The sequence below is a fragment of the Equus przewalskii genome, chromosome 12 (genome assembly GCF_037783145.1).
Source record: "Equus przewalskii isolate Varuska chromosome 12, EquPr2, whole genome shotgun sequence".
Lineage (NCBI taxonomy): Eukaryota > Metazoa > Chordata > Mammalia > Perissodactyla > Equidae > Equus > Equus przewalskii.
Genome location: NC_091842.1, coordinates 12,287,386 through 12,310,486, shown reverse-complemented (window position 1 = coordinate 12,310,486; position 23,101 = coordinate 12,287,386). Strand labels below are relative to the sequence as shown.

Sequence of the window (23,101 nt, the reverse complement as noted above, 5' to 3'; positions counted from 1 at the left end):
TGGGATCATACAGTATTTGACTTTCTCCCTCTGACTTATTTCACTCAGCATAATACCCTCAAGGTCCATCCATGTTGTCACAAATGGCCAGATTTCATCATTTCTTATGGCTGAGTAGTATTCCATTGTGTGTATATACAGCACCTTCTTTATCCATTTGTCCCTTGATGGGCGTCTAGGTTGCTTCCAACTCTTGGCTATTGTGAATAAGGCTGCGGTGAACATAGGGGTGCGTGTATCTTTATGCATTGTATTTGGAAGTTCTTTGGAGAAATACCCAGCAGTGGGATAGCTGGATCATATGGTAGCTCTATTCTTAATTTTCTGAGGATACTCCATCCTGCTTTCCATAGTGGCTGCACCAGTTGGCCCTCCCACCAGCAGTGTACGAGGGTTCCCTTCTCTCCATGCCCTCTACAACATTTGTTGTTTCCTGTCTTATTAATTACAGCCATTCTGACCGGAGTGAGGTGACATCTCATTGTAGCTTTGATTTGCATTTCCCTGATAGCTAATGACGTTGAGCATCTTTTCATATGCCTGTTGGCCATCCGTATATCTTCTTTGGGGAAATGTCTGTTCAGATCTTTTGCCCATTTTTTAATTGGGTTATTGGTTTTTTTGTTGCTTGAGATATATGAGTTCTTTGGATATTTTGGATATTAACCCCTTAGCCGATATGTGGTTTGCAAATATCTTCTCCCAGTTGTTAGCTTGTCTTCTCATTTTGTTGATGGTTTCCTTGCTGTGCAGAAGCTTTTTAGTCTGATGTAGTCCAAGAATATCAGTTTCTTAGTCACAATCTTAAATAACACTAACGTGTTAAGGAACTTTGGTTGTACATTTATCTTTAGAACAGTGCAAATGTCCCCGCAGTAATCCTTTTTTAAAACAAATACTTGGTTTATTTTAGATAAAAATTGAACACATATTCAATATGTAAATATATTGAAAGCTTATTTAAAAGTCTTTGTGAGATTTCTATAACTTCCAATGGAAAAAAATTTTTAATATTTCCACCAAGTAATGCAGTTGATTTCTAAAAATATAGAAAAGAAATTAGAGTGAAAACTCTAGTTTTGCCAATGGATGTATTTTGCATCAGATTAAAAATCATTTCAAGTTGTGCCTTTCACATGAAATAATTTAATCTGAATTCTTTTTTTTTTAAATGAGGAAGATTGGCCCCACGCTAACATCTGTTGCCATCTTCCTCTTTTTTTCTCCCTAAAGCCCCAGTACATAGTTGTATATCCCAGTTGTAGGTCACTCTAGTTCTTCCATCTGGGATGCTGCCACAGCACAGTTTGATGAATGGCGTGTAGGTCCACATCCAGGATCCGAACCTAGAAGTCCTAGCAGGAAAGGAAAGAAGGGATTTTCTCTTTAGTGCACAAAGCTACTTCTCTCCTTTTTCTGCGTATGTGAAGCGGAATGTGGTATCTGGCAGCGCCATGCTGAAATCGGACCACACAGCGCTGGGTCAGTAGGTACATTTCCTTCCCCTCCTCCTCTGGGAAATAGTTAACGTGCTTCTCTAGCATAATACCTGAGTTTATTGGATGAGGAGGCGATGTCTGTGTTTAGTGGGAAATACGCTGCGTGAGAGTCAGCATTTATCCTCAGAGACCATGGGCTTATCACTTAGTGTCTTCAGGTGTCGGATTCTTCAGCTTTATGGGAAGGTTTGAGCTGGGTCGTCTGTGAGCGCGCTCACAGCCTGCACTTGTGTTTGGAAGGACACTGTGGATTTCCGCCACTCACTTTCTTATTACTTCTCTTGCTCAGGGATCATGGCCCAGGTGGCAGTGTCTACCCTGTCCGTCGAAAATGAGTCCACGGAGAGCAGGATGGTGGTGACGTTCCTCGTTTCTGCTCTCGAGTCCATGGTGAGACGGCTTTACAGTTCTATAAAACGTGCTGTGGTTGGATCACTGTCGAAATAACAGAACTGTGAAACAATCCACTGTCACTTTTTGATATTCACCTTCAGTTTGACATCCAATCTGTGTAAGCGCATCCTGCATAGGGGATAATGGGCTTGTCAGATAATTAGAACAGTTTTTTTTTTCACATTATGGATGTAATTATATAAATTTAAGCTTTGGGGATCTGAAAATTTAATGGAAGCACCTGTTATCTTGTTTGAGAATATTTTTTGTTTAAATTCAAAGGTAAATCCAAAGGGCTAATCAATTTATATGCATCTGCTTACATCCAAATGTAAATTTTTCCTGTGGGTGAAAATTTGATGAGAAATTTACATGACCTCAAAGTATCTGATCACAGGATACTTATTGATTAAAAAAGGAGAATTGCTAACATTGTGAAAGTGGAGAAACCCAACAGACACCCCGTTAGTCAAGCGATCAGAGTGGTCATCAGCAGGAATGACGTGCCTCCTGATACGATGCACTGAGAAGGTAGCTGTGGCGGCCCTGCCAAAAATATGTGACCTGAATCTAAGGAGGAAACATCAGACAAACCCAAATTAGGGTATATTCTACAAAATAACTGGCCTGGACTTTTACTAAATGTCAATGTCATGAAAGACAAAGAAAGACCAGAGAACCATTCCAGATGGAGGGAGACTGACAGTACAGGACGCCGAATAGAAAGTGTGACCCGAGGTTGGATCCTCGACCAGAAAAATATATATGTAGATATTTATTTATTTTCATTTTTCTATAAAGAACATTATGGGGTCGATTGACAAAATACCAAACACACGTAACTCACTCACATACACGTGTGCACACATGCACACACACACTCACCCCTAGACCCATCATATTAAAACTGTAGGAAACCAAATAGAAAGAGAAATTTTGAAAGCAACCTATGGTAAACTGAATAATGGCCCCAAAGGTGGCCATGTCCTCATTCCCAAGCTTGTGAATGTTGCCTTATTTCACAAAAGGAACTTTACAGATGTGATGAAGTTAGGGATCTTGAGATGGGGAGATTATCCTGGATTATCTGGGGGTAAACAAAACTATTTTTTAAAAAAACTTGGGGTAAGTTTCCAAGTCTATTTGGAAAGAACTAGAAATATCTCACCTGGGAACATTGAACAAGAACTGATCACATCCTTTGTTTGACACATATTCGTGAAGTGCCTCCTACGTCTAGGCCCTCTTCTGGGCACTGGAACCCCAAGACTTGAGAAGACAGATGAGGTCCCCTCACATAGATCTTGTGTTCTATTTGGGGAGAGAGACAATAAACAAATTCTACGTGTGTGTGTTTGTATCAGTAAATATAGTAAATAAAATATTATAAAGAAAAGGGGGGTCAGGAAACAGAGGCTTATGGGAGAGAACAGATGGTTAGGATGGGGTGGCCTGGGAGAAATTCTCTGGCTAGTTGCCTTTTGTGCAGAGACGTGGATGAAGGGAGGAAGTGGGCCATGCCAGTATCTGGGACAGTGTGCAAGTCAGTGAGAACAGCTTGTGCAAAGGCCCTGAGGTGGAAACAAGTTTGGCATTTTCAAGGAACATGAAGAAGACCAGTAAAACTGGAACAGAGTGAGGAAAGGAAATGTGGCCAGAGGTAAGGTGCAGGAGGCACCTAGTGGCCAGATGATGTAGAGCTCTGGACTTTTCCTCGGTGTGGTGGGAAGCCGTGGGAGTAATGCAGGGGAGTGGTGCTTGTGTGAACCATCGATGAACGTGGAACAAGAGTGGAAGCGGGGAGGCCAGTTAGCAGGCTAGGGCTGTGGTTCCGGTGGGAGATTTCTGAGGCCCGGTCTAGGGTAGGAAAGGTGGAGAAGTGATGGGACCAGAAAGGTGTGTTGAAGGTAGAGTCGATAGGACTTACTCATGGGTTGGATAGGAGCTAGAAAGTCTTCTTGGGGGAAAACAAAAAGTTTCTATTTTTTATTGTGGAAAGATCTATCTATGTACACATACGTATAACATAAAACTTGCCATTTCACCTATTTTTAAGCATGCAGTCCAGGGGCTTTAAGTACATTCTCACTGTCGTACAACCATGACCACCATCCATCTCCAGAACTTTTTCATCTTCCTAAACTGAAACTCTGTCCTCAATAAGTAGTTACTCCCCATTTGCTCCACCCCTAAGCCCCTGGAAAGCAAGCAGTTTTGGGAGTTTTTAAAATAAATTTTTATTCAGGAATATCTTTAAGATTTACAGAAAAGTTACAAAGCTAGTCCAGAGATTTCCCGTATGCTCCTTACCCACATCGTATATAACTCTGGTACGTTCTACATAATTATGGTGCCTTTGTCAAAACTAATAGATCAATATTGGCGCACTGCTATTAACTAGCTCCAGACTTTACTCAAATTTCATTAGGTTTTTGCTGATGTCCCTTTTCTGTGCCAGGACCCGCCCGCAGGCACCGCATTGCTTTTGGTCATCATGTGCCTGGGGCTCCTGGGCTCTGCGACAGTGCCTCCGTCTTCCCTTGTTTCTTGTGACCTTGGCGGTTTGGAAGAGTACTGGTCAGGTGTTTTGTTGTCTCCTTCAATCTGAGTGCCTCTGATGTTTCCCTCTGGTCCAGCCTGGGGTCATGGGTTTGTGGGAAGAAGACCATAGGATGGATTGCCCCTCTCCTCACGCTGCGTCGGGGTGCATGGCGTCAGCGTGTCTAACCACTGGTTATAGACTGGAAGTTCCCGGCTCCTTCCGTGATTTCGATTAATTTGCGAGAGCAGCTCGCAGAACTCAGGGAAACATTTTACTGACTAGATGACCAGTTTATTATCAAAGGATATAGCTCAGGAACAGCCAGATGGAAGAGACGCACAGAGCAAGGAATAGGGAGCAGACTTCCATGCCCTTTCCGGGGACCACTCTCCCAGCACCTAGGAGCTCCCCAACCCTGTCCTTTGGCGTTTTTATGGTGGCTTCATTGTGTAGGCATGATTGATGACATCGCTGGCTGTTAGTGACTGAACTCAACCCCAGAGGTCAGGGGGGTGGGACTGAAAGTTCCAACCCTCTCCTCACCTGGTTGGTTCTCCTGGCAGCCAGCCCCATCCTCAGGAGTGGTCCCCAAGTCTCTTCATTCAGATAACAAGACACCTTTACCGCTCTCCTCACTTAGGAAATTCCAAGGGTTTCAGGAGCTCTGTGCCCGGAGCAGTGGATGAACACAAATCTTCATTTCTGACTATAAATCACAATAGCACAGGCGGTTCATAAAAATGTGTTCTTCTCTGGGTTGTATGATGTTTGTGGTATTTTTTTGATAAATTTGTTTTGGTTTTTTCTTGGTGATTTCTTCATTCTAAATAAATATTCATGTTTGTACATAATTTTATGTTCTTAAAGCAGACCTCTCAGGCCCCGCAAAATCTGGCTCTGCCCTTGTGTGCAACACTTTATTCTGTGTTTGTGTTCCAGTGTAAAGAACTGGCCAAGTCCAAGGCGGAAGTGGCCTGCATCGCCGTGTACGAGACAGACGTGTTCGTCGTCGGCACCGACAGAGGACGCGCTTTTGTCAACGCCAGGGCGGACCTGCAGAAGGATTTTGCAAAATACTGTAGGTGTTAATAATTTTATCCTTTGTATTCATAAATCTTAAAACAGTTGCAGGCAAGACTTCTGTAATGTTTTCTTCTAAGATGTCATATGCATCATCCTAAAAATGGTTCCCCCGCATCTGTGACTTGGCAAACCCGAGCGTCTGCTTAATTCCGACGAGTCCACAGAACGTGCTCGGTGTATGTTGTACTGTGTCCTTGAGCAGACTCTGGTTGTATAGAAGAAATTGAAGAACATAAAGTAAATTGTCTTTAGTTCCTAAAATAAACCCACATTTAAAAAAATATTCTTGTTTTACTCCTTCCCAAAGGAAAGGGAAAAACTCTTTCAGGGCTTGTTAGGTATTACTTTCAGATAATAACCATTATACTCCTTTTGCCCTTTTTTCCCCTTACTGTGGGACTTTCAGAGCCGTCCTTATGCCAGTGAGCATAAGTGAGGGAAACTAGCCTCGGGTGTGAAAACGTACACCTTGTGTGATGATTCTCCCAGCACTGCGGGCTACCTGTGAAGCATTGAGTTAGCAGTTTAGCATTTCTCTCTTGATTTCTGGAGTCAAGAAAGAAAAACAAAACAGAAAGTTTCATCATGGGGTATAATGGGGTGAGTGTGTGTGTGTGTGTGTATATTTACACATCTATATATCTAGAGGAATAGATAGAGATACATAGATGTCTCCAGGAGTTGGTGCAGGGTGTGTGTGTGTATGTATATATTTCTTTCTTTCTTTCTTTATACCATTTTACTGTGGACCAAATCTAGATCTGTCTACCCAAGATCATATATATGAGAGAGAAAGATTGATTGATTCAGACTGACTTCTAGAACTAAATTAGGTCTCTACGATCAAGAAGATAGATTTAAAAATGAAGTAGTCTTTAAATAATATGGTGAGTATGTAATTGATCAGCAAGAAGGATCATTCATGTCAGCCGCCAATTGGATTTCTAATCATTGAAATTTAAGTACAGATTTTTTTTTTTAAGTTTCACAGTTGCATGCTCATTTTTCAGATATAGGGCCATTCATATTTACTGTTTTCTTCTTGTGTGCATTTCAGTAAACTTTGTTTCTCAAATTTGTTTTTAATTTGTTTATTTCATCTAAGTTGTGAAATTCATTGGCAAAAAATAGTTTATGATATTTGCTTTATAATTTTAATGTCTGTATTGATGTTTCTGATGTTGATAATTTGTGTTTTCTCTCTTTTTTCTTGGTAAATCTTGCAAGAGATTCATCTATTTTACTTATCTTTCCAATGCGTGAACTTTTGGCTTTATTGATTTGCTCTTTTCTCTGTCTTTCCTTATCCTTTGTTTCTGCTCTTACCTTTATTATTTCCTTCTTGTAATTCCTTTGGATTTAATTGCTTTTCTTTCCTAGCTTCTTGATTTGGGGCTTAGGTCCTTGACTTTATTTTTAATATGCATTTAAAGTTATAATTTTCTCTTTAGATTCTGCTTTAACTACATTCCACAGACTCTAATGTGTTGTGTTTTCATGATAATTTAGTTCAAAATATTTTCTAATATCCCTAGTAATTTCTTTTTGACCCACAGTTACTTAGAAGCATATTGCTTAATATCCTAAATTTGGGAATTTTCTTAGTTATTGATTTCTAATCAAATCCCATTGTAGTCCAAAAACAGACTCTGTGTGATTTTCATCCTTTTGAATTTATCAAGATTGAATTTACGGCTTAGACACCATTTGTATTGGATTCTGCAGTGAAAAGACCAATCAGGTCAAGTTGTTAAATGATGTTTAATTCACCTGTATCCTTTCTGATTTTTGCCTGCCTGTTTTATCAATTACTGACAGAGGAGTGTTAAAATCTCAAATTATCTTGTGTATCTGTCTGTTCCTCCTTCTGGTTAGTACTTTTTGCTTCATATATGTGAAGCCATGTTATTAGATACATACACATTTAGGATTATGAACTGACCTTTTCTTCCCTCATGAATGGCTCCTCTTTGTTTCCATTTATGCTCCTCATCTTGAAGTCAGCTTCGTCTTGTACTGACATAGCCACGCCAGCTTTCTTGTCATTAATATTGCATGGTGTATCCATTTCCCTTCATTTACTTTCAGCCTTTTGAGTTTTTATATTTAAGGTGGGTTCCTTGTACACAGAATGCAGTTAGGTCTTTTCTTTTTTTTTTTTTTCAGTTGAGGAAGATTCACCCTGAGCTAACAACTGTGCCAGTCCTCCTCCATTTTGTACCTGGGTTGCCGCCACAGCGTGGCTGACGAGTGGTATAGGTCTGTGCCCAGGATCCAAATCTGCAAACCCAGGCCGCTAAGATGGAGCACGCCAAACTTAACCACTATGCCATGGGGCCGGCCCCTAGGTCTTTTTTTTTTTTTTTAAAACCAGTCTGAAAATCTCTGACTTTTACTTGGGGTGTTTCATCCATTTACATTTAATACAATTATTTATATGACTTAGTTTAAAGCCCTGACCTAACATCTCCTGCCAATCCTCCTCTTTTTGCTGAGGAAGACTGGCCCTGAGCTCACATCCGTGCCCATCTTCCTCTACTTTATACGTGGGACACCTACCATAGCATGGCTTGCCAAGCAGTGCCATGTCCACACCTGGGATCTGAACCGGTGGACCCCAGGCTGCTGAAGCGGAACATGTGAACTTAACCACTGCACCACTAGGCCGGCCCCTGTTTCTTTTTCCTTTGTCCCATATGTTGTTCCTTTGTGCCTGCTTTCCTGTGTTTTTTACACTGAGAAATTTTTATATTACATTTTATCTCCTCTGTTGACGTTTTAACACTTTGTTTTCTCTATTTTTTTTTTTTTTTGGTTGTTCTTGGGACCACAATATGTCCTCCTGATTTGTCACAGAGAATCTGAAATTAATGCCCTTCTCCCACACCTACAATATAAGAACCTTAAACAGTATAATTCTGCTTATTTCCCTCTAGCCCTGCTGTGTTATAAATCCTCTAATGCCTTATTGTTGTTTGCTTTAACAGATTCTCTCAGGTTTTATCAGAAAATATCTTTACCTTGCCTTTGTTTTTTTGTGTATGGCGTTAAAAAAAAAACTTGAGCATAAAATTTACCATCTTAACCATATTTGTGTGCACAGTTCAGTAGCGTTAAGTATATTCACATTGTTATGAAATAGATCTCCAGAACTTTCTCATCTTGCAACTCTGAAACTCTGTACTCATTAAACAACACCATTTTCTCCCTCCCCCCAGCTCCTAATAACCACCATTCTACTTCCAGCCTCTGTGAATTTGGCTAGTCTGGGTGCCTCATATAAGTGGAACCATACAGTGTTTGTCTTTTAGTGACTGACATTTCAATTAGCGTAATGTCCTCAAGGTTCATTCATGTTGTAGCGTGTGTCAGAATTTCCTTCCTTTTTAAGGCTAAATAATATTCTACCGTATATATGTAGCACGTTTTGTTTATCCATTCACCCTGTCGATGGACATTTGGGTCGCTTCTGCCCTTTGGCTGTGGTAAAAAGTGCTACTGTGCACATGGGTGTGCAAGTGACCCTTTGAGACCTTGCTTTCAGCTCTTTTGGGTATATACCCGGAAGTGGAATTGCTGAATAATATGGTGGTTCTATTTGTAATTTTTTGAAGACCCTCCGTGTTTTCCATGGCAGTTGCACCGTTTTACAGTCCCACTCACTGTGCACGAGGGCTTCAGCTTCCCCGCATCCTTGTCAACACTGGTTATTCTCTGCTTTTCTGACAGTCGCCATCCCCACGGGTGTGAGGTGAGACCTCCCTGTGGTTTACATTTTCATTTCTCTGATGGTTAGTGATGTTGAGCATCTCTTCGTGTGTTTATTGGCCATTTGTATATCATCTTTGGAGAAATATCTTCCAAGTCCTTTGCCTGTTTTTGAATTGAGTTATTTGATTTTTTGTTGTTGAGTTGTAGGAGTTCTTTATGTATTCTGGATATTAACCCCTTATCAAAATATGGTTTGCAAATATTTACAATTATATTTACAATTACAATATATGTTTTGCAGACATTCAGTAGATTGCCTTTTAACTCTATTCATAGTGTCCTTTCAAATGTTTTCAAGTTCGATGTTGTCCTTTTTGTCTATTTTTGCTTTTGTTGCCTATGCTTTTGCTGTCATACCCAAGAAATCATTACCAAACCCAATGTCATGAAGCTTTTCTCCTGTGTTTTTTCCTAGGAGTTTTGTAGTGTGAGGTCTTAGTTTTAGGTTTCATCCGTTTTGAGTTAATGTTTGTGTATGATATAAGATAAGGGTCTAACATCATTCTTTGGCATGTGATTATCCAGTTTTTCCATCATCATTTGTTGAAGAGACTGTCCCTTCTTGGTTGTACAATGGCTTGGGTGCTGTAGCTTCTCAGCTGGTCTGTAGAGTTCTCACAGAGATGTTCTGGTCTGTATATCGTTAATTCTGTGTATTTGTGGTGAAGGAAGCCCTCTTGCTTCTTAGTCTGTCGTCTTGCTGACATCTCTCCTTTGCTTTCGTTTTTGAAGAATATTTTTACTTCAGATGGAATTCCACCTTGATGATTTTTTTTCTTTCAGCCCTTTTGAAATTTCATGGCTGTTACTATTTTAGATACAAAGTCAGGATAGAATTCTTATTCTTGTGGTGGGGGGAGGCAGGGCAGATCTTGTGGCAATGAACTCCCTTAGCTTTTGTTTATTTGGGCAAGTTTTTATTTCTCTGTCATATCTGAAGGATATTTTCACTGGATAGAGTATTCTTGGCTGAAAGTTTTTATCTTTCAAAGATTTCAATGTATCATTCCAATCTCTCCAAGCCTGTAAGGTTTCTGCAGAGAAACCCACTGAAAGCCTGATAGGGGTTCCTTTGTAAGTTACTTTCTTCCACCTTGCTGCCCTTAGTATTTTTTCTTTGTCATTGGCTTTTGCCAGCTTCACTTCTATATGCCTTGCAGCAGGTCTTTTTACATTGATGTAGTTAGGAGATTTATTGGCTTCTTTCACGTGGATTTCTAGCTCCTCCCCCACATTTGGAAAGTTCCCTGCTATTATTTCTTTGAACACACTTTCTGCTCCATTCTCCTTCTCATCTTCCTCTGGAACACCTGTAATCCTTATGTTGCATTTCCTAAATGAGTTGGATATTTCTCGGAGACTTAGTTCATTTCTTTTTATTCTTAGTACTCTCGCCTCCTCCTTCTGAAGCATTTCTGTGTTTCTGTCCCCAATGGTGCTGATTTGTTCCTCAATGTTATCAGCCCTGCTGTTCAGGGAATCTGTATTCTGCTTTATCTCATCCATTCTGTTCTTCATCGCCAACATTTCTGATTGGTTCTTCTTTATAGTTTCAATCTCTTTTGTGAAGTAGCTCCTGAACTCTTAGTATTGTCTGTCTGCATTCTCTTTTAACTCGCTGAGTTTTTTAATAAGAGCTATTTTGAATTCTCTGTCATTTAGGTTATGGATTTCTATGTTTTCCAGATTGATTTCTGGGACTTGTCATCTTCCTTCTGGTCTGGAGATTTAATATATTTTTTCATGCTGCCAGATGGCATGGATTTGTACTTTCTCATTGTGGTAGTATTTGATTACCTCTTCCACCTGTCACCACTGGGCGGAGGTCAGGAGTGGCATATTCTGAGCCCAATAGGATCAGCAGGGACAGCTCCAGGGTGCTGGGCTGTGGCTCTGGGTGCAGGGGAGGGGTGCTTCCTCCTGCATGCTCTCAGGGTTTTCTCACTCTCCCTTGCTATCTGCTCTCCTGGGGTGTTGGTTTGATGAAGACACCCCTGCAGTAGTTAGTCCCCTCTGAGGGGGCTTTCCCCCAGACAGTGAGGGACCTCAGAGATCTATGGAATTCCCATGGAGGGCCACCACTTCCTCCCCCTGCCCTCCCTCCCCCGCTTTCCTCCCAGAGGCTGTGCACACTCCCTGGCCTGCTTCCCTTCGGGGAGGAAGAAAAGCTTTCTCTTACTTTGTTCCACTTCCTCGGGAGGGGGCTCCAGAACCTCTACCTTCCAATGTTTGGCTGCGTGGGTCTCTCAGACATCTTTTGTGGTGTGTGGGTGTCCTCTGTTGGAATACAAATGTCCATTTCATTGTATCTTTGAGGGGAGAGTTTACGGGGAGAGCTTGCTCCACCACGATTAGAATTCTTATCCTTGTTCCTCTGAAGATGATGTGTCTTTCTCCCCAGCTCTGTGCAGTCTGGTTTTCAGCAGTTTGGCCGTGACGTGCCTGTTGATGGCCGTCTTTGTTTTCACCCTGCTTGGTCTGTGGAGCTTACTGAATCTGCAGGTTGACATCTTCATTGATTTGGGACATTTTTGGCCATTATCTCTTGAAATATTTATTCTCATCCATTCTCTCCTTCATTTACACATGTAGAAGAAAATCTGATATTGTCCCACAGGTCCTTAAGGCTCTGTTATTTTTGTTTTAATTCTTTTTTCTATTCAAGCTTCAGATTGGTTAATTTCTACTGACTTTCCTTTGGGGTCACTGATTCTTTCTTCTGCCGTATCCAGTGTGCTGTTTTAAGTCCATTCTGTGAAATATTCATTTTCAATTATTTTTCATTTCTAGAATTCCATTTCCTTCTTTCTTTCCTTCCTTGCTTCCTTTTTTCCTTCTTCCTCTTTTTCTTTTTGTTGGCATTTTCATTTCTTTGTTAGAATTCCCCTTGTATTCATCCATTCTGTTCGTCACCCCTGTAAAGGCTTTAATTTATTAATTTATAGTAGTTTTTAAAGTCCTCATCTGATCGTTTCAACATCTGGGTCATTAATGGTTCTGCTTCTATAGGTTTTTTTTCTCTTTTTCTCCTACTTCTTCACATTTTTATGAATGTTTTATTTTATACTGGGTGGTATGCATGATATGTTGTAAAAATCTGCTAAGTGATATTGCATCTTGTTCTGGCCGGCTGCTAAGTTACTGGCAGGTCACCCTGACCCTGTGTGGACCTGTGTGGACGAGTCTGTTTGGGTTTTGCCCTCGGTCCTGGGGAATCCCTCCAAGTCGTAGATTGTGGCCCTCGCTCCTCGGGTGCCCTGGAGTTCACGAGGTGTTTCACAAGCTTCTCTAACTTGGCAGGACTTGAATTCTAAACTCTGCCTTTCCAGCACCACACAGCTCTTTACATCTCTGCTCAGCTCTTTAGCTTCCAAATGTTGCTTTTCCTTAAGGTCTCACCCTGTGCGTACACAGTTTTGGGCCCAGTCAAGAATTTGAGGGAAATTCATATGAAGATACTGGGTTTCCTATTGCTTGCTGCTTTCCAGGATTTTCCCCCTCAGTTTCCAAGCACACTGGCAATCCCAAGACGTGACAGATTGTCTCACTCCACAAAACTGCTACTTCTTGGTTAGGCTCCATTCCCCTGAGTCCCTCGGGAGCTAAGGACTCCCCCAGGGAAAAAGCCAGCTCCAGGTGACTCTCAGTTGTGGCCTCCCTTCTCTCAAGGACAGCGTTCCTTCCTGTTTCTGCCTGTGTTTGGTTGTTCTTTGGGGCCTGCACATGACTGACTTGATACTTCCTCCAGAGTTTACCATTGTTATTGGCAAATACACACTTCTCTGCCGTTCCCGGACCTGGAATACTGGGTGTGACTCTTGAATATGTGGTGTTTGTCTTCAAAAGTTGTCTAGGAAGTAAGGAAAAATTACTTGAGGTATTGCATCAAAAACACATTTACCTTCCCTCTGATGTTAGAAACCAACTCCCTGTGGAATAAGCATTTATTCGCTAATTTAACCCTCAAAATAACAAATTTAGAATCAACCTGCATTAGGGTTATAGGTGCTTAGTATTAAAACAATATAGAGTAACCCAGGGATTGGCAACCTTTTTCCCAAATGGGACAAATAGCAAATACTTTAGTCCCTGTGTGTCATTACAGTCTCTGCCACAGCCATTCGACTTGCCATTGCCGTGTGAAAGCAGAAATAGGTGATACATAAATGAATGAGTGTGGTCAATAAAACTTTATGTATGGACACTGAAATTTGAATTCCCTATGATTTTCACGTGTCATGAAGTAATATTCTCCTTTTGAACTTTTTTAACCATTTCAAAATATAAAAAGCCATGCTTAGCTCACAGGTCGTACAAAACCAGGCAGTGGGCAGGGTTTGGCCTGCAGGCCGTAGTTCCCTGACCCCTGGAGTAAACTCTGCAGCTAACACTGTCAATTTTCTACCACTCTCTTCCCCTCCTTTTTTTTTTTTTTTTTGAGGAAGATTAGCCCTGAGCTAACATCTGCCGCCAATCCTCCTCTTTTTGCTGAGGAAGACTGGCCCTGAGCTAAAATCCATGCCCATCTTCCTCTACTTTATATGTGGGACGCCTACCACAGCATGGCTTTTGCCAAGCGGTGCCTGTCTGCACCCAGAATCCGAACCGGGGAACCCTGGGCCACCGAAGCAGAACATGCTGCGCCACTGGGTCAGCCCTTTCCCCTCTTTCTTGACTTGTAGCTCAAGATTGTTTGAGTGACCGACACACAGAGGTTTTCATCTGCTTCCTTCTTTTAGCCTAAGTGACTGGTTCTGCAATGTAAATGTGCCTAAGAATTGCTTTGCAGAATTGTATACACAAAACTCTATATTCTATACTTCCTGGATGACTGGAGGTTTCAGGTTTAATTTTGCCTGCCCAGAGTTTCTGCCTCACATTTGCCCTTAGACCATAACTCCATTGTATGGGCCTGTCGAGCTCAGGAAGCCACTGGGACATTTTCAGTGTGACGATTGTAAGGTTATTGCCTCTCCACTCCAAGGCCACCCTTTGCCCTGCCTTGTGACATTGGAGCTGGGCCCTGAGAACGTTTTCTCCTTTGGCAGCTGGCACAGTGTTTACCGTTGTCAGAAGGCGGCTCAGGACATCCCTGGAGGAGGAGGGAGCTTCTCTTCTCTTTCCACTGGGTTCTCACCTGCTTGCATCTGCAGCACATGGTGACCAACAGCAGGTGGGATTCCCAGTGACGCCCCTACCCCACGCGGCTTCCAGCCAGTTCCACTGGTGCCCCAGCTGGCTTCCCAGCAAGTCTCACCCAAGTCCCAGAATGTTCTAGAAGGAGGCTTCCTGGTGAATGTCAGTGCATCATACCCACAGGCAGTTTCCCAGGGAGTTCCACCAGTGTCCCAGAGCGTGGCTGCCCAGCATTTCTCTTGGCATCACCCGACAACGTGGTTTCCAGAGCTCTAGCAGGCCCCCGAGGACAGCCTCCTTGCAATGCCCAGCAAGTCTTGCAGGCACCCAGTGGGCAACTTGCCGGTGGTTTCCACTGGTGCCCCCAGGGGGCGGGTCCCTGCCTGCCAGCCTAGCTTGCGGCACCTCAACGGACTTTCTGCCATCCTCCATGCCGTGGCTGCCTCCTCCCCAAAGAGGCTTGGCTCTCGGGCCTGGAGGGACCCTCTTCCAGATGAGCTCCTTCCGCGGGTGCTCTGCCGCGACCCTGGCAGGAGGGGCCGCCCCTGCTCCCTGCTGCTGGTGTACCCTTTAGAGTGCTCATGACCCCGGAGTAGTTAATCTCTCGTTACCAGTTAATGATTCTTTCATTAAACTTTCTCTGTTCAAGTGACTGTGTGGTTTCTGTCTCCTGAACAACCCTGATTCAAACCATCGGTGTCAAAACTTCTGGAGTAGCAGCTGGTTGGAGGGGCAGGTCCTGAGTGCGTTCAGTGGTGATGGCCTTCCTGCACAATGACTGTTCCTTTTAGACTATATAGCAAATATGTGTAAACATTTCTGTGATTAAAAATAATTTCCTTTGAACTACTAGTGTTTCCTGTGTGTTGAATCATTTGTAGTTTCTTGTCAATAGATTCATTTCAGAGATGATCACCATGTTATATTATTCTGTTCACCATAAATACCCTGTTCTTCGGGGGTTTTTTAATTACAATGTCTTGTTTTATGTTTATTCCTCTTTTTTTTCCTTTTCCCTTTCATGACCAGAAGATAGACAGTAAGAAGCATACAGTACAGATGCTTGGGTACTGACTTTGTGCCGATCACCTGTTGACAGGCATCGCTGCAGGGCTGCCTGAGGTGAAGCCCCCGCGCCCGGCGAACGGGATGCCGATGGAGTCAGGAGAGACGGAAATACTCCGAAAAGCGGTCGAGGACTATTTCTGCCTTTGTTATGGTAAAGCTCACTCTCAGCATTAACTTTCTGAATAGTTGACCATCAAGCAAGACAGCGTTATGGATATTTTATTGCTGTGACTGTTTAGAATGTCTCTAACGTTGAAAAATTCACATTCTCATCAAGCAAAGAGCCGGTTTGTAAGTACCCGATTAAGTCTTCTTACAGAAGACAGCTTGGTCTCTCCTGGCCCATCGAAACCTCTGGATCGATCAGACTTCATTCTCTGCTCTCGTTGAGGGAGCCCCCACTCCACAGCCAGTGCGGTTTTTGAAGATGTCCACTGCCGGTTCAGTCACCAGCCTCACTCTCTCTCCACCTATGCACATCTTTCCACAGGCATTAACAGAGTTTTTTTAATACCTACACAGTGTTCTTAAAAAGCTAGATAAACAAAACTCTCAGGTGGTATAATGAAACCAACCAGCAGAGTGTGACGCTCCTACCATTTACGGTCATCTCGCCTCTTCTCCCAGGTAAAGCCTTAGGGACTACAGTGATGGTGCCTGTGCCGTACGAGAAGATGCAGAGAGACCAGGCGGCTGTGCGAGTGCAGGGCCTTCCAGAAGGAGTCACCTTTCAACACCCAGAGAACTATGATCTTGCAACCCTGAAATGGATTCTGGAGAAGAAAGCGGGGATTTCATTCGTCATAAACAGGTGACAGGCTCCATCCTCTCCTTACAGTTCATTTGAAGGTAAACTGAGAGCTTGACCTCACTCAGTTCATTAATTCTGTCTGTTGCGTTTGGAAGTCGGTTACTCCGATGTTTGACCTGTCTTCTTGTGTGTTCATGTCGGGTAATAGTATTGGTTTTCTTGCAGACCTTTCCTAGGTCCAGCGAATCAGCTAGGTAAGTGACAGCTTCTCATCCTTGGTGCCTGCCCTTAGCCGATAAACCAGTTCTGCTCCTCTTAATTAAAATGCAAGTTTGGCACATTCTAATGCTTGTTCATTCTTTACCTTCTCCCCACTGAGGAGGCAACTCTGACGTTCCGGGGGTGGGGGGGTCGTGGTATTTGTTGAGTGCACAGCTGAGGGAAGGACACACCCAACCAAGGTCAAGAGAGTTGAGACACAACCCTCTGACCAGCTCCCGTCCCAGCGAGTTCTGCGTCCAGGCCACACAGACCAGTAGACCTATCTTGTCCTCGTGCACAGGAGTATGAGGATGCTGGGGTCTCTGTTTGACCACCAGCCACAGGCCAGGCATTGGCTTCCAGGGTGGATCTAGAAGGTGTGAGCATTCCCGTGCTCCTGAGATGCATGGTCTAGGAGAAGGAACGGGTGTCCAGCAGAGGACCAGAGGTGACCCATGGTGCTGGCAGGATGGCTGGAGGAAATCCCCAGGAGTCCCTAGGAAGGGGACAGAATTGTGTCTCCAGAACAGCTTCCTAGAGGGGCTGGCCCTCAAGATAAGCAGGGTCTTAACAGGTTGGTTCTCCCGGGAAGCCCATTCCATTGATCAAGCAGAAAGCCACATGGAAGGGTGTTCGAGGCCAGGAGCCTTCATACTCTCCTTAATTTATGGTGACGAAGGGACCCAAAGAAAAGTAACTTGACCAGAAGCATTTAGAGACCTACTATGCCCACTTCTTATTATCTCGGGTTATGGTTCTGGAACGTGGTTGGGAACCTTGGGCCATAGCTGTTCGTGGAAGACCAGGTCTAAAGAGGGTATCTTCCTGAGACCATGTATTTAGAGATGGCCCGGGGATGGGTGGGGTGCAGGTTGCACACTGTGGGGTACAGAGGGCGACGTGATGCACTCCGGTTCTCCTGAGCGTCGCCTGCTCACAGAGCACAGTCTGTTTTTGGAGCAACCGTGAGTTCCTGGAATCCTCTAGCTCACATTAAAGGAGGGACCTGAGGGTGAGGGGTGGCAGGTGACCGGATGCTTGTCGTCCCAGATGACTTGTACTTTCGTTATAGAATAATGCAGCTGATGCTTCTTCAGTGCTTACGCTGTGCCAGGCACTGTTCTGAGCACTTTGCGTGTATTCATTAATCCGCACTCACCCACTATTTTCAGATGAGGAAACTGAGGCACAGGGTGGTTGAGTAACTTGCTTGAGGTCGCCCAGCTGGTAAGCAGCAAGGTGGGGTCCACACCCGTGCTCCAGGCCCAGTCTGCTCCTCAGCCCCCATTCTGCCCACACGAATGGCCCCAGGATGTGGGGCCTGCTGTGAGGGTCTCTCCCCCACCAACTCCGTGATGACCTAGAGCTGCGAGTTCTGTTCTCTCTGTATTGACTTGCACTTTATATATGTTTGAACGTTGTCGTATTTCAAAGTGCAGAAAGGGGCTAGTGTGTGTCTTTTTACTCCTGCACAGGTGGGCCTGTAGTGGTGACAGATGCTGAGAGATCGATGACATCGCCAAGTGAAAGGTAAGGGAAAAATTAAAAAGTGAAAACTGGGGCCAGCACCATGGCGTAGTGGTTGGGTTCAGCGCGTTCTGCTTTGGCGGCCTGGGTTCGCAGGTTTGGATCCCGGGTGCAGACCTACACCACTTGTCGGCCATGCTGTGGCAGCATCCTACATAACAAAATAGAGGAAGATTGGCACAGATGGTAGCTTGGGGTAAATCTTCAGCAAAAAAAAAAAAGTAAAATCCATATCTCACCCCAAAGCGTTGGTTTTTAGACTATGGAAAGTCTTCCTTAGTTTTTTTATTCAAAAGGATTATGACGGTTCATGTTACAGTTGAGGCAGGTTTGCCTTCAGCTTGATGGGGGAGGGAGGACTCAAGAGCTTGGAGACCCAGGACGTTCAGGTCCCGTGTGTCTGGATGCCTGTGGTCAGTCCTCACCCTGCCTGTCTTGACCAGGGTTCCCTTCTCCTTTCAGTTGTGGCTCCATCAATGTGAAAACTGAGCCCATGGAAGATTCTGGTACGTACACGAGTGCTTTTAGAATCAAGTATTTAACAGGTTGTCATTCGATTCCTTTCTTTTGTTATTCCGCCTAAAAAAAGAAATGAGACTCTCAGTAAACTAGGGTTAGAGGGAAACTTCCTCAAATTGATTTTTAAAATCTACAAAACACCTACAGCCAGCATCATACTCAATGGTGAGAAACTAGAAGCTTCCCCACTAAGATCAGGAGCAAGGCAAGGACGTCCCCTCTCACCGGCCCTTTTCCACTTCACAGGGAAGGCCCAGCTAATGCAATAAGAGGAGGAAAGAAAATGAAAGGTATACAGATTGGGAATGATGAAATAACACTTTGTTCACAGAGGACATGGATGTTTATGTAGAAAATCCAAAAGAATCGACAAAAAAATCCAAGTAGGGGGTGACTAGGGCACTAATAAGCCTCAACTGGGGCCTTATTTGCAGAATAGTCATATTTTACTCAAATATCTAGAAAAGAGAACCTTCTAATTCAGTAAGTAACAGGCACTAAGACATTATTAAGTAGACAGATTTGTGGACAAAATATTAATTGTATTTAAATTAGAACCTGACTGTGAAATGAGTAAAAAGTCTTGAATACGCATTTGAATTGTCACCTGGTTTACAAACAGAGCAGTGTTTTCATCGTTGGACACACCTCATTCTACCCCTTCCTTCCACTCTCTGTCACTTCTGCAGCAGACGTGTGGCACTGTGACAACGTGTGCGGGAAAAAGATCCGCCTTCAACGGATGAGAGTAGTTGACCCCCATCCCTGCCCTTCCCTATTCCTCAAAAAAAGGAAAATGGAATTAGAAAGAAGACATTAAAAGGCTAAATATAGAGAAAAAAAAACTTGTTAACTCAAATGTTTAATCAAGGCATGGGAAAATATTGAAAACATTAAAAATGGAAAGATTAGAAACTCTAAAATAAACAAGAATATAAAACTAAAACTAAAACCTCTAAAAGATAAAAATGAACAGAATCTGGCTATGAGAGAGTAAAATTAGAATTTAATAATGCTTAGAAAAGCAGCCTAGAAATATGAAATTAGTAGTTCAAAATGTAAAGTTAAAATTAAATCTAAGATAACCCAAAGGAAAAACAAAGCTGTCAAGGCTGGTTTATGCCCCACCGCCTCCCCAGTCCCTGGGGGCACCCCTGGGACATGTGTGGACCAGTCTCCATGGCCCAGCTCCTGCATTGTCATACCCCAGGGTCCTCCGACCACAACTGTGGGTGCTCATGTCCCTCCCATCCACATGTAATCATGTGCTTCATAGAAGTTCCCCTTTAAATGTCAGTCGGAAAATAATGGTGGTTATCCACTTCAGTGCTTCTAGGTAAAACTCACCTGAGTCAGTGACAGGAAACAGCCACGTGTTTCCACTAAGCAGAGCTCAGCGTGGGTGTTAATCTCACCTGCGACATGACACGCCTTACACATTCACCCGTTTAATCTGGCCTTGGATGCTTTCAAAGCTCAGATACGTTCTGCTTGTGTCTCAGACAGTCACAGAGATTTTAAACGCCCCACGCCCCAGTCTCCTCTTAGAAACTGGGAAGACAGATGAGGGGAGTGGGGGCTGCCAGCTCTCCCCAGGGCCCTGTCACAGACCACAGCCCACGCCGCCTCTGTCTCCTTCCTCGCCAGCTACCAGGCCAGATGAGCGGTTCCCACCCGCCTTAAAATAGGCCTCTTTTGTTGAGGCCTCTCTTTGGAGATGTGGTTCCATTTAAACAAAAATGTGCTCTCTATTAAGGTGGCTTTCTCCTGTGGATTTCGTGATCCCATGGGAGTCGCTGCCTGCTGCCCACAGGCTTCTGAGGCCTGGCTATCGATCAGCCCCATTTCTGTGTTATTTGTGTAGTGCTTGCTACATACAAGTGTTTAAATGGCTTTCAGTTTTCAATTTCCTTCTGTCTCTCTCTCCCTTTCCCTCCCTTCTTCTCTCCCTCCCTCTCTCATTTTGAGGAAAGGCTGAAGTAAATCTGTTTCCATTACCATTTCAAATTTTGCATTCTCCGCTGTCAAATCTGGTTTCAATTTCCTGGATTACAAAGGAATTTTTCTTTGACAGCCCAGCTGTCACATGTTTGTCAAATGTTTCTGTTAGTAGAGTCATGATTGCCCGATCAACTTGGAATTTGTACTTTAATTAAAATTTTATTATAAAATATTACAAAAAGTATGCATGTTTGAAATTTTAGAAAATTTGGACTAACAAGTAGTAAAATTCCTCTTCATCCTTTCACTCTCTCCTCTCAAAACTCCATTCCCCTGAAATCTCCCTCAAATCACCTCAAATTCCATCCCCATTTTAGGGGCAACAACCCTTAACTGATTTGTGAAAATTCTTTCAGATCACTTATTAATCAAACACACGAATAGCTTTTCTCTTTTTTATTCATAAGTAGGCCATTTGTCAGCTTTCCTTTAATCTTTCCATCAGATTACCTTTTGTCCCATTTCTGAGCAACCTCCTCAACTTAATCTTCCACTTCACTAATGTGGCCATCAGCCGTGTCCATTCTGTTCCTCAGTTTTTCTAACAGATTTTGCTTTTTGATAATCACATTCTTTAATATCCAGTCTCACTATCCTTATACCAACAGAGCTGTTAAAGGTTTTCAGAAGAACCCTCAGAACTTGTAAATTCATGCTAAACAGTGAATCCCAAGCTGTGCCACAATTTTTGCTTTTGCTGTTATTAACCTTCATGGTTAAATTATATGTATACTTCAATATCACTTATCTGTTGTTGTATTAAAAAAATCCTCCCCAAAAAACACCCCCCAAAACTTAGTAGCTTCAAACAATAACTTAGTTTTTCTCACAGTTCTGTGTGATGGCTGGGCAGTCCTTCTGGGCTGGGCTGGCTTGGCCGAGGCTGGATGGTCTGGGATGGCCTCAGTCTGAGGCCTCAGCTGGGAGAGCCGGGCACCTCTCCTCAGGGCCTCACATCCTCCAGGAGGCTAGCCCAGGCTTGTTCACAGAGCAACTCGGTTCCAAAAACAGCAGACATGGACGCACATGCACTTTTCACGCCTCTGTTTGCATCCCATTAGCCAACCTCCCATCAGCCAAGGCAAGTCACGTGGCCAGGCCCAGCTTTCCAGGGTGGGGAAGTAGACTCCACTTATGGAAAATAGGAGAAGGGAAAGCCATCTCACAAACAGGTGTGCATACTGACAGGGGAGAAATTTGGGCTAATTTTTGCAATCTACCACACCTTTCCCTGATAAAAGCTTTTGGTTTTACTAATATAGTTGCCCCAGGTTTTGAAATCCATTTCATTGTAATGGATAAGTTAAGATTATACTTGCCAATTCAGGTCCCATTACAGAAGAATATTTATAGCATTTCACGTAAATGCACGTATATATTCAGCCATCTTGAAAGGGAAAACCACCCAAAAGTGGGGTAGACCTCTTTCTCCTTCCCTCCCTTTCCTCCCTCCCTCTCTCTGTTCCTTCCTTCGTTCTTCTCTCCCTCCTTCCTTCATTCCTTTTAAATTGATTTTACATTATTTCATATTTATCTTTATTTTTATGTGAATAAGCCTTTTGTTTACAGTGTGTGAGCTAGAGGTTCTTTTGCTGATTATAATGTTGCTATGTTAAAACAGAATGTGGAAGTTAGATCAGCTGATCATATTTCTCTGTTGGCGGGTTTGGCCTAACACATAATTTGCTCATTTCCGTTGCATTCAAAGGCATTTCTGTGAAAGCAGCAGCTGTGTCAGTCAAGAAAGAATCAGATGATCCTAATTACTATCGATATAATATGCAAGGTAATACCATTTTATCATAATTTTCTTCTCCAAAAGTTATTTGTGGTGGAAAATTTTAATTAGCACACATTGGAAAAACAGGCCAAGAATAATAAAGATGCATGTACATTTACCTGGATCTAGCCTACGGCCAATTAGAGGAAAAAATTTTAGTCATAAAATAGGTTTTATTTAGCCTAAATCCGTATGCTCCCAGGTATATGAGAATGTAAAGATATTTCAGGGTGTATGTTACTTGAGTTTGTCTTAAATATTCTTATTTTGTGTGTTCTAGAGTATTCCCCCAATCCTCTTCTGTCCAGTCTGTCCCGTAAGTTGAGAAAATATTGAGTTATGAGAAAATATTAAAAGTTAAAAGAGATGGAAATTAGAGTTAAGAAATGCAGATGCCCGTTATTGAATAATAGTTGCTTCATTGACATCATACAAGTTAAGTGGGGAGCAGAAGACAGTTATTAGCAAATGCACACACTTCTCAAGCGTGGTCAGGTAGGTGCTCTGCACTGTGGCGTGGCTGGGTCCTCCACCCAAGACCGGAATCCTGCTGGAGCCAGAGTGCTCTCAGCTTGACAATATGGTATCATCCTGACACTGTGACTCTTGTACAGCATTCAGGTCCTTTCTCCACCTTTGAGCACCACTGTGAACACAGGCAGAGTGCAGGCCAATTTGCAATTAATTCCTCAAACATTATTAACCGATTTGAAATATTTCCTACAAAATCGTAACTTTGGAATTTTCCTGCAGCATTACATAGCTCTGTA

General features: G+C 43.1%; 1 protein-coding gene across 4 annotated transcripts in view; it reads left to right on the top strand.

Annotated features, from left to right (window-relative positions):
- LOC103556001 (general transcription factor II-I repeat domain-containing protein 2) overlaps positions 1-23,101 on the top strand; it is a 52,043-nt gene that overhangs the window by 5,414 nt on the left and 23,528 nt on the right. For 3 of the 4 annotated variants that reach the window (XM_070566461.1, XM_070566459.1, XM_070566460.1), the window contains exons 2-9: positions 1,789-1,889; positions 5,374-5,512; positions 15,524-15,643; positions 16,120-16,303; positions 16,469-16,497; positions 17,980-18,034; positions 18,494-18,537; positions 22,260-22,337. In XM_070566461.1, coding sequence (XP_070422562.1) covers positions 1,794-1,889; positions 5,374-5,512; positions 15,524-15,643; positions 16,120-16,303; positions 16,469-16,497; positions 17,980-18,034; positions 18,494-18,537; positions 22,260-22,337 — 745 coding nt within the window. In that variant the 5' untranslated portion in view covers positions 1,789-1,793. Of the gene's footprint in view, positions 1-1,788; positions 1,890-5,373; positions 5,513-15,453; positions 15,644-16,119; positions 16,304-16,468; positions 16,498-17,979; positions 18,035-18,493; positions 18,538-22,259; positions 22,338-23,101 lie in introns of those variants that run through there. The other variant, XM_070566462.1, reaches the window with a different exon arrangement.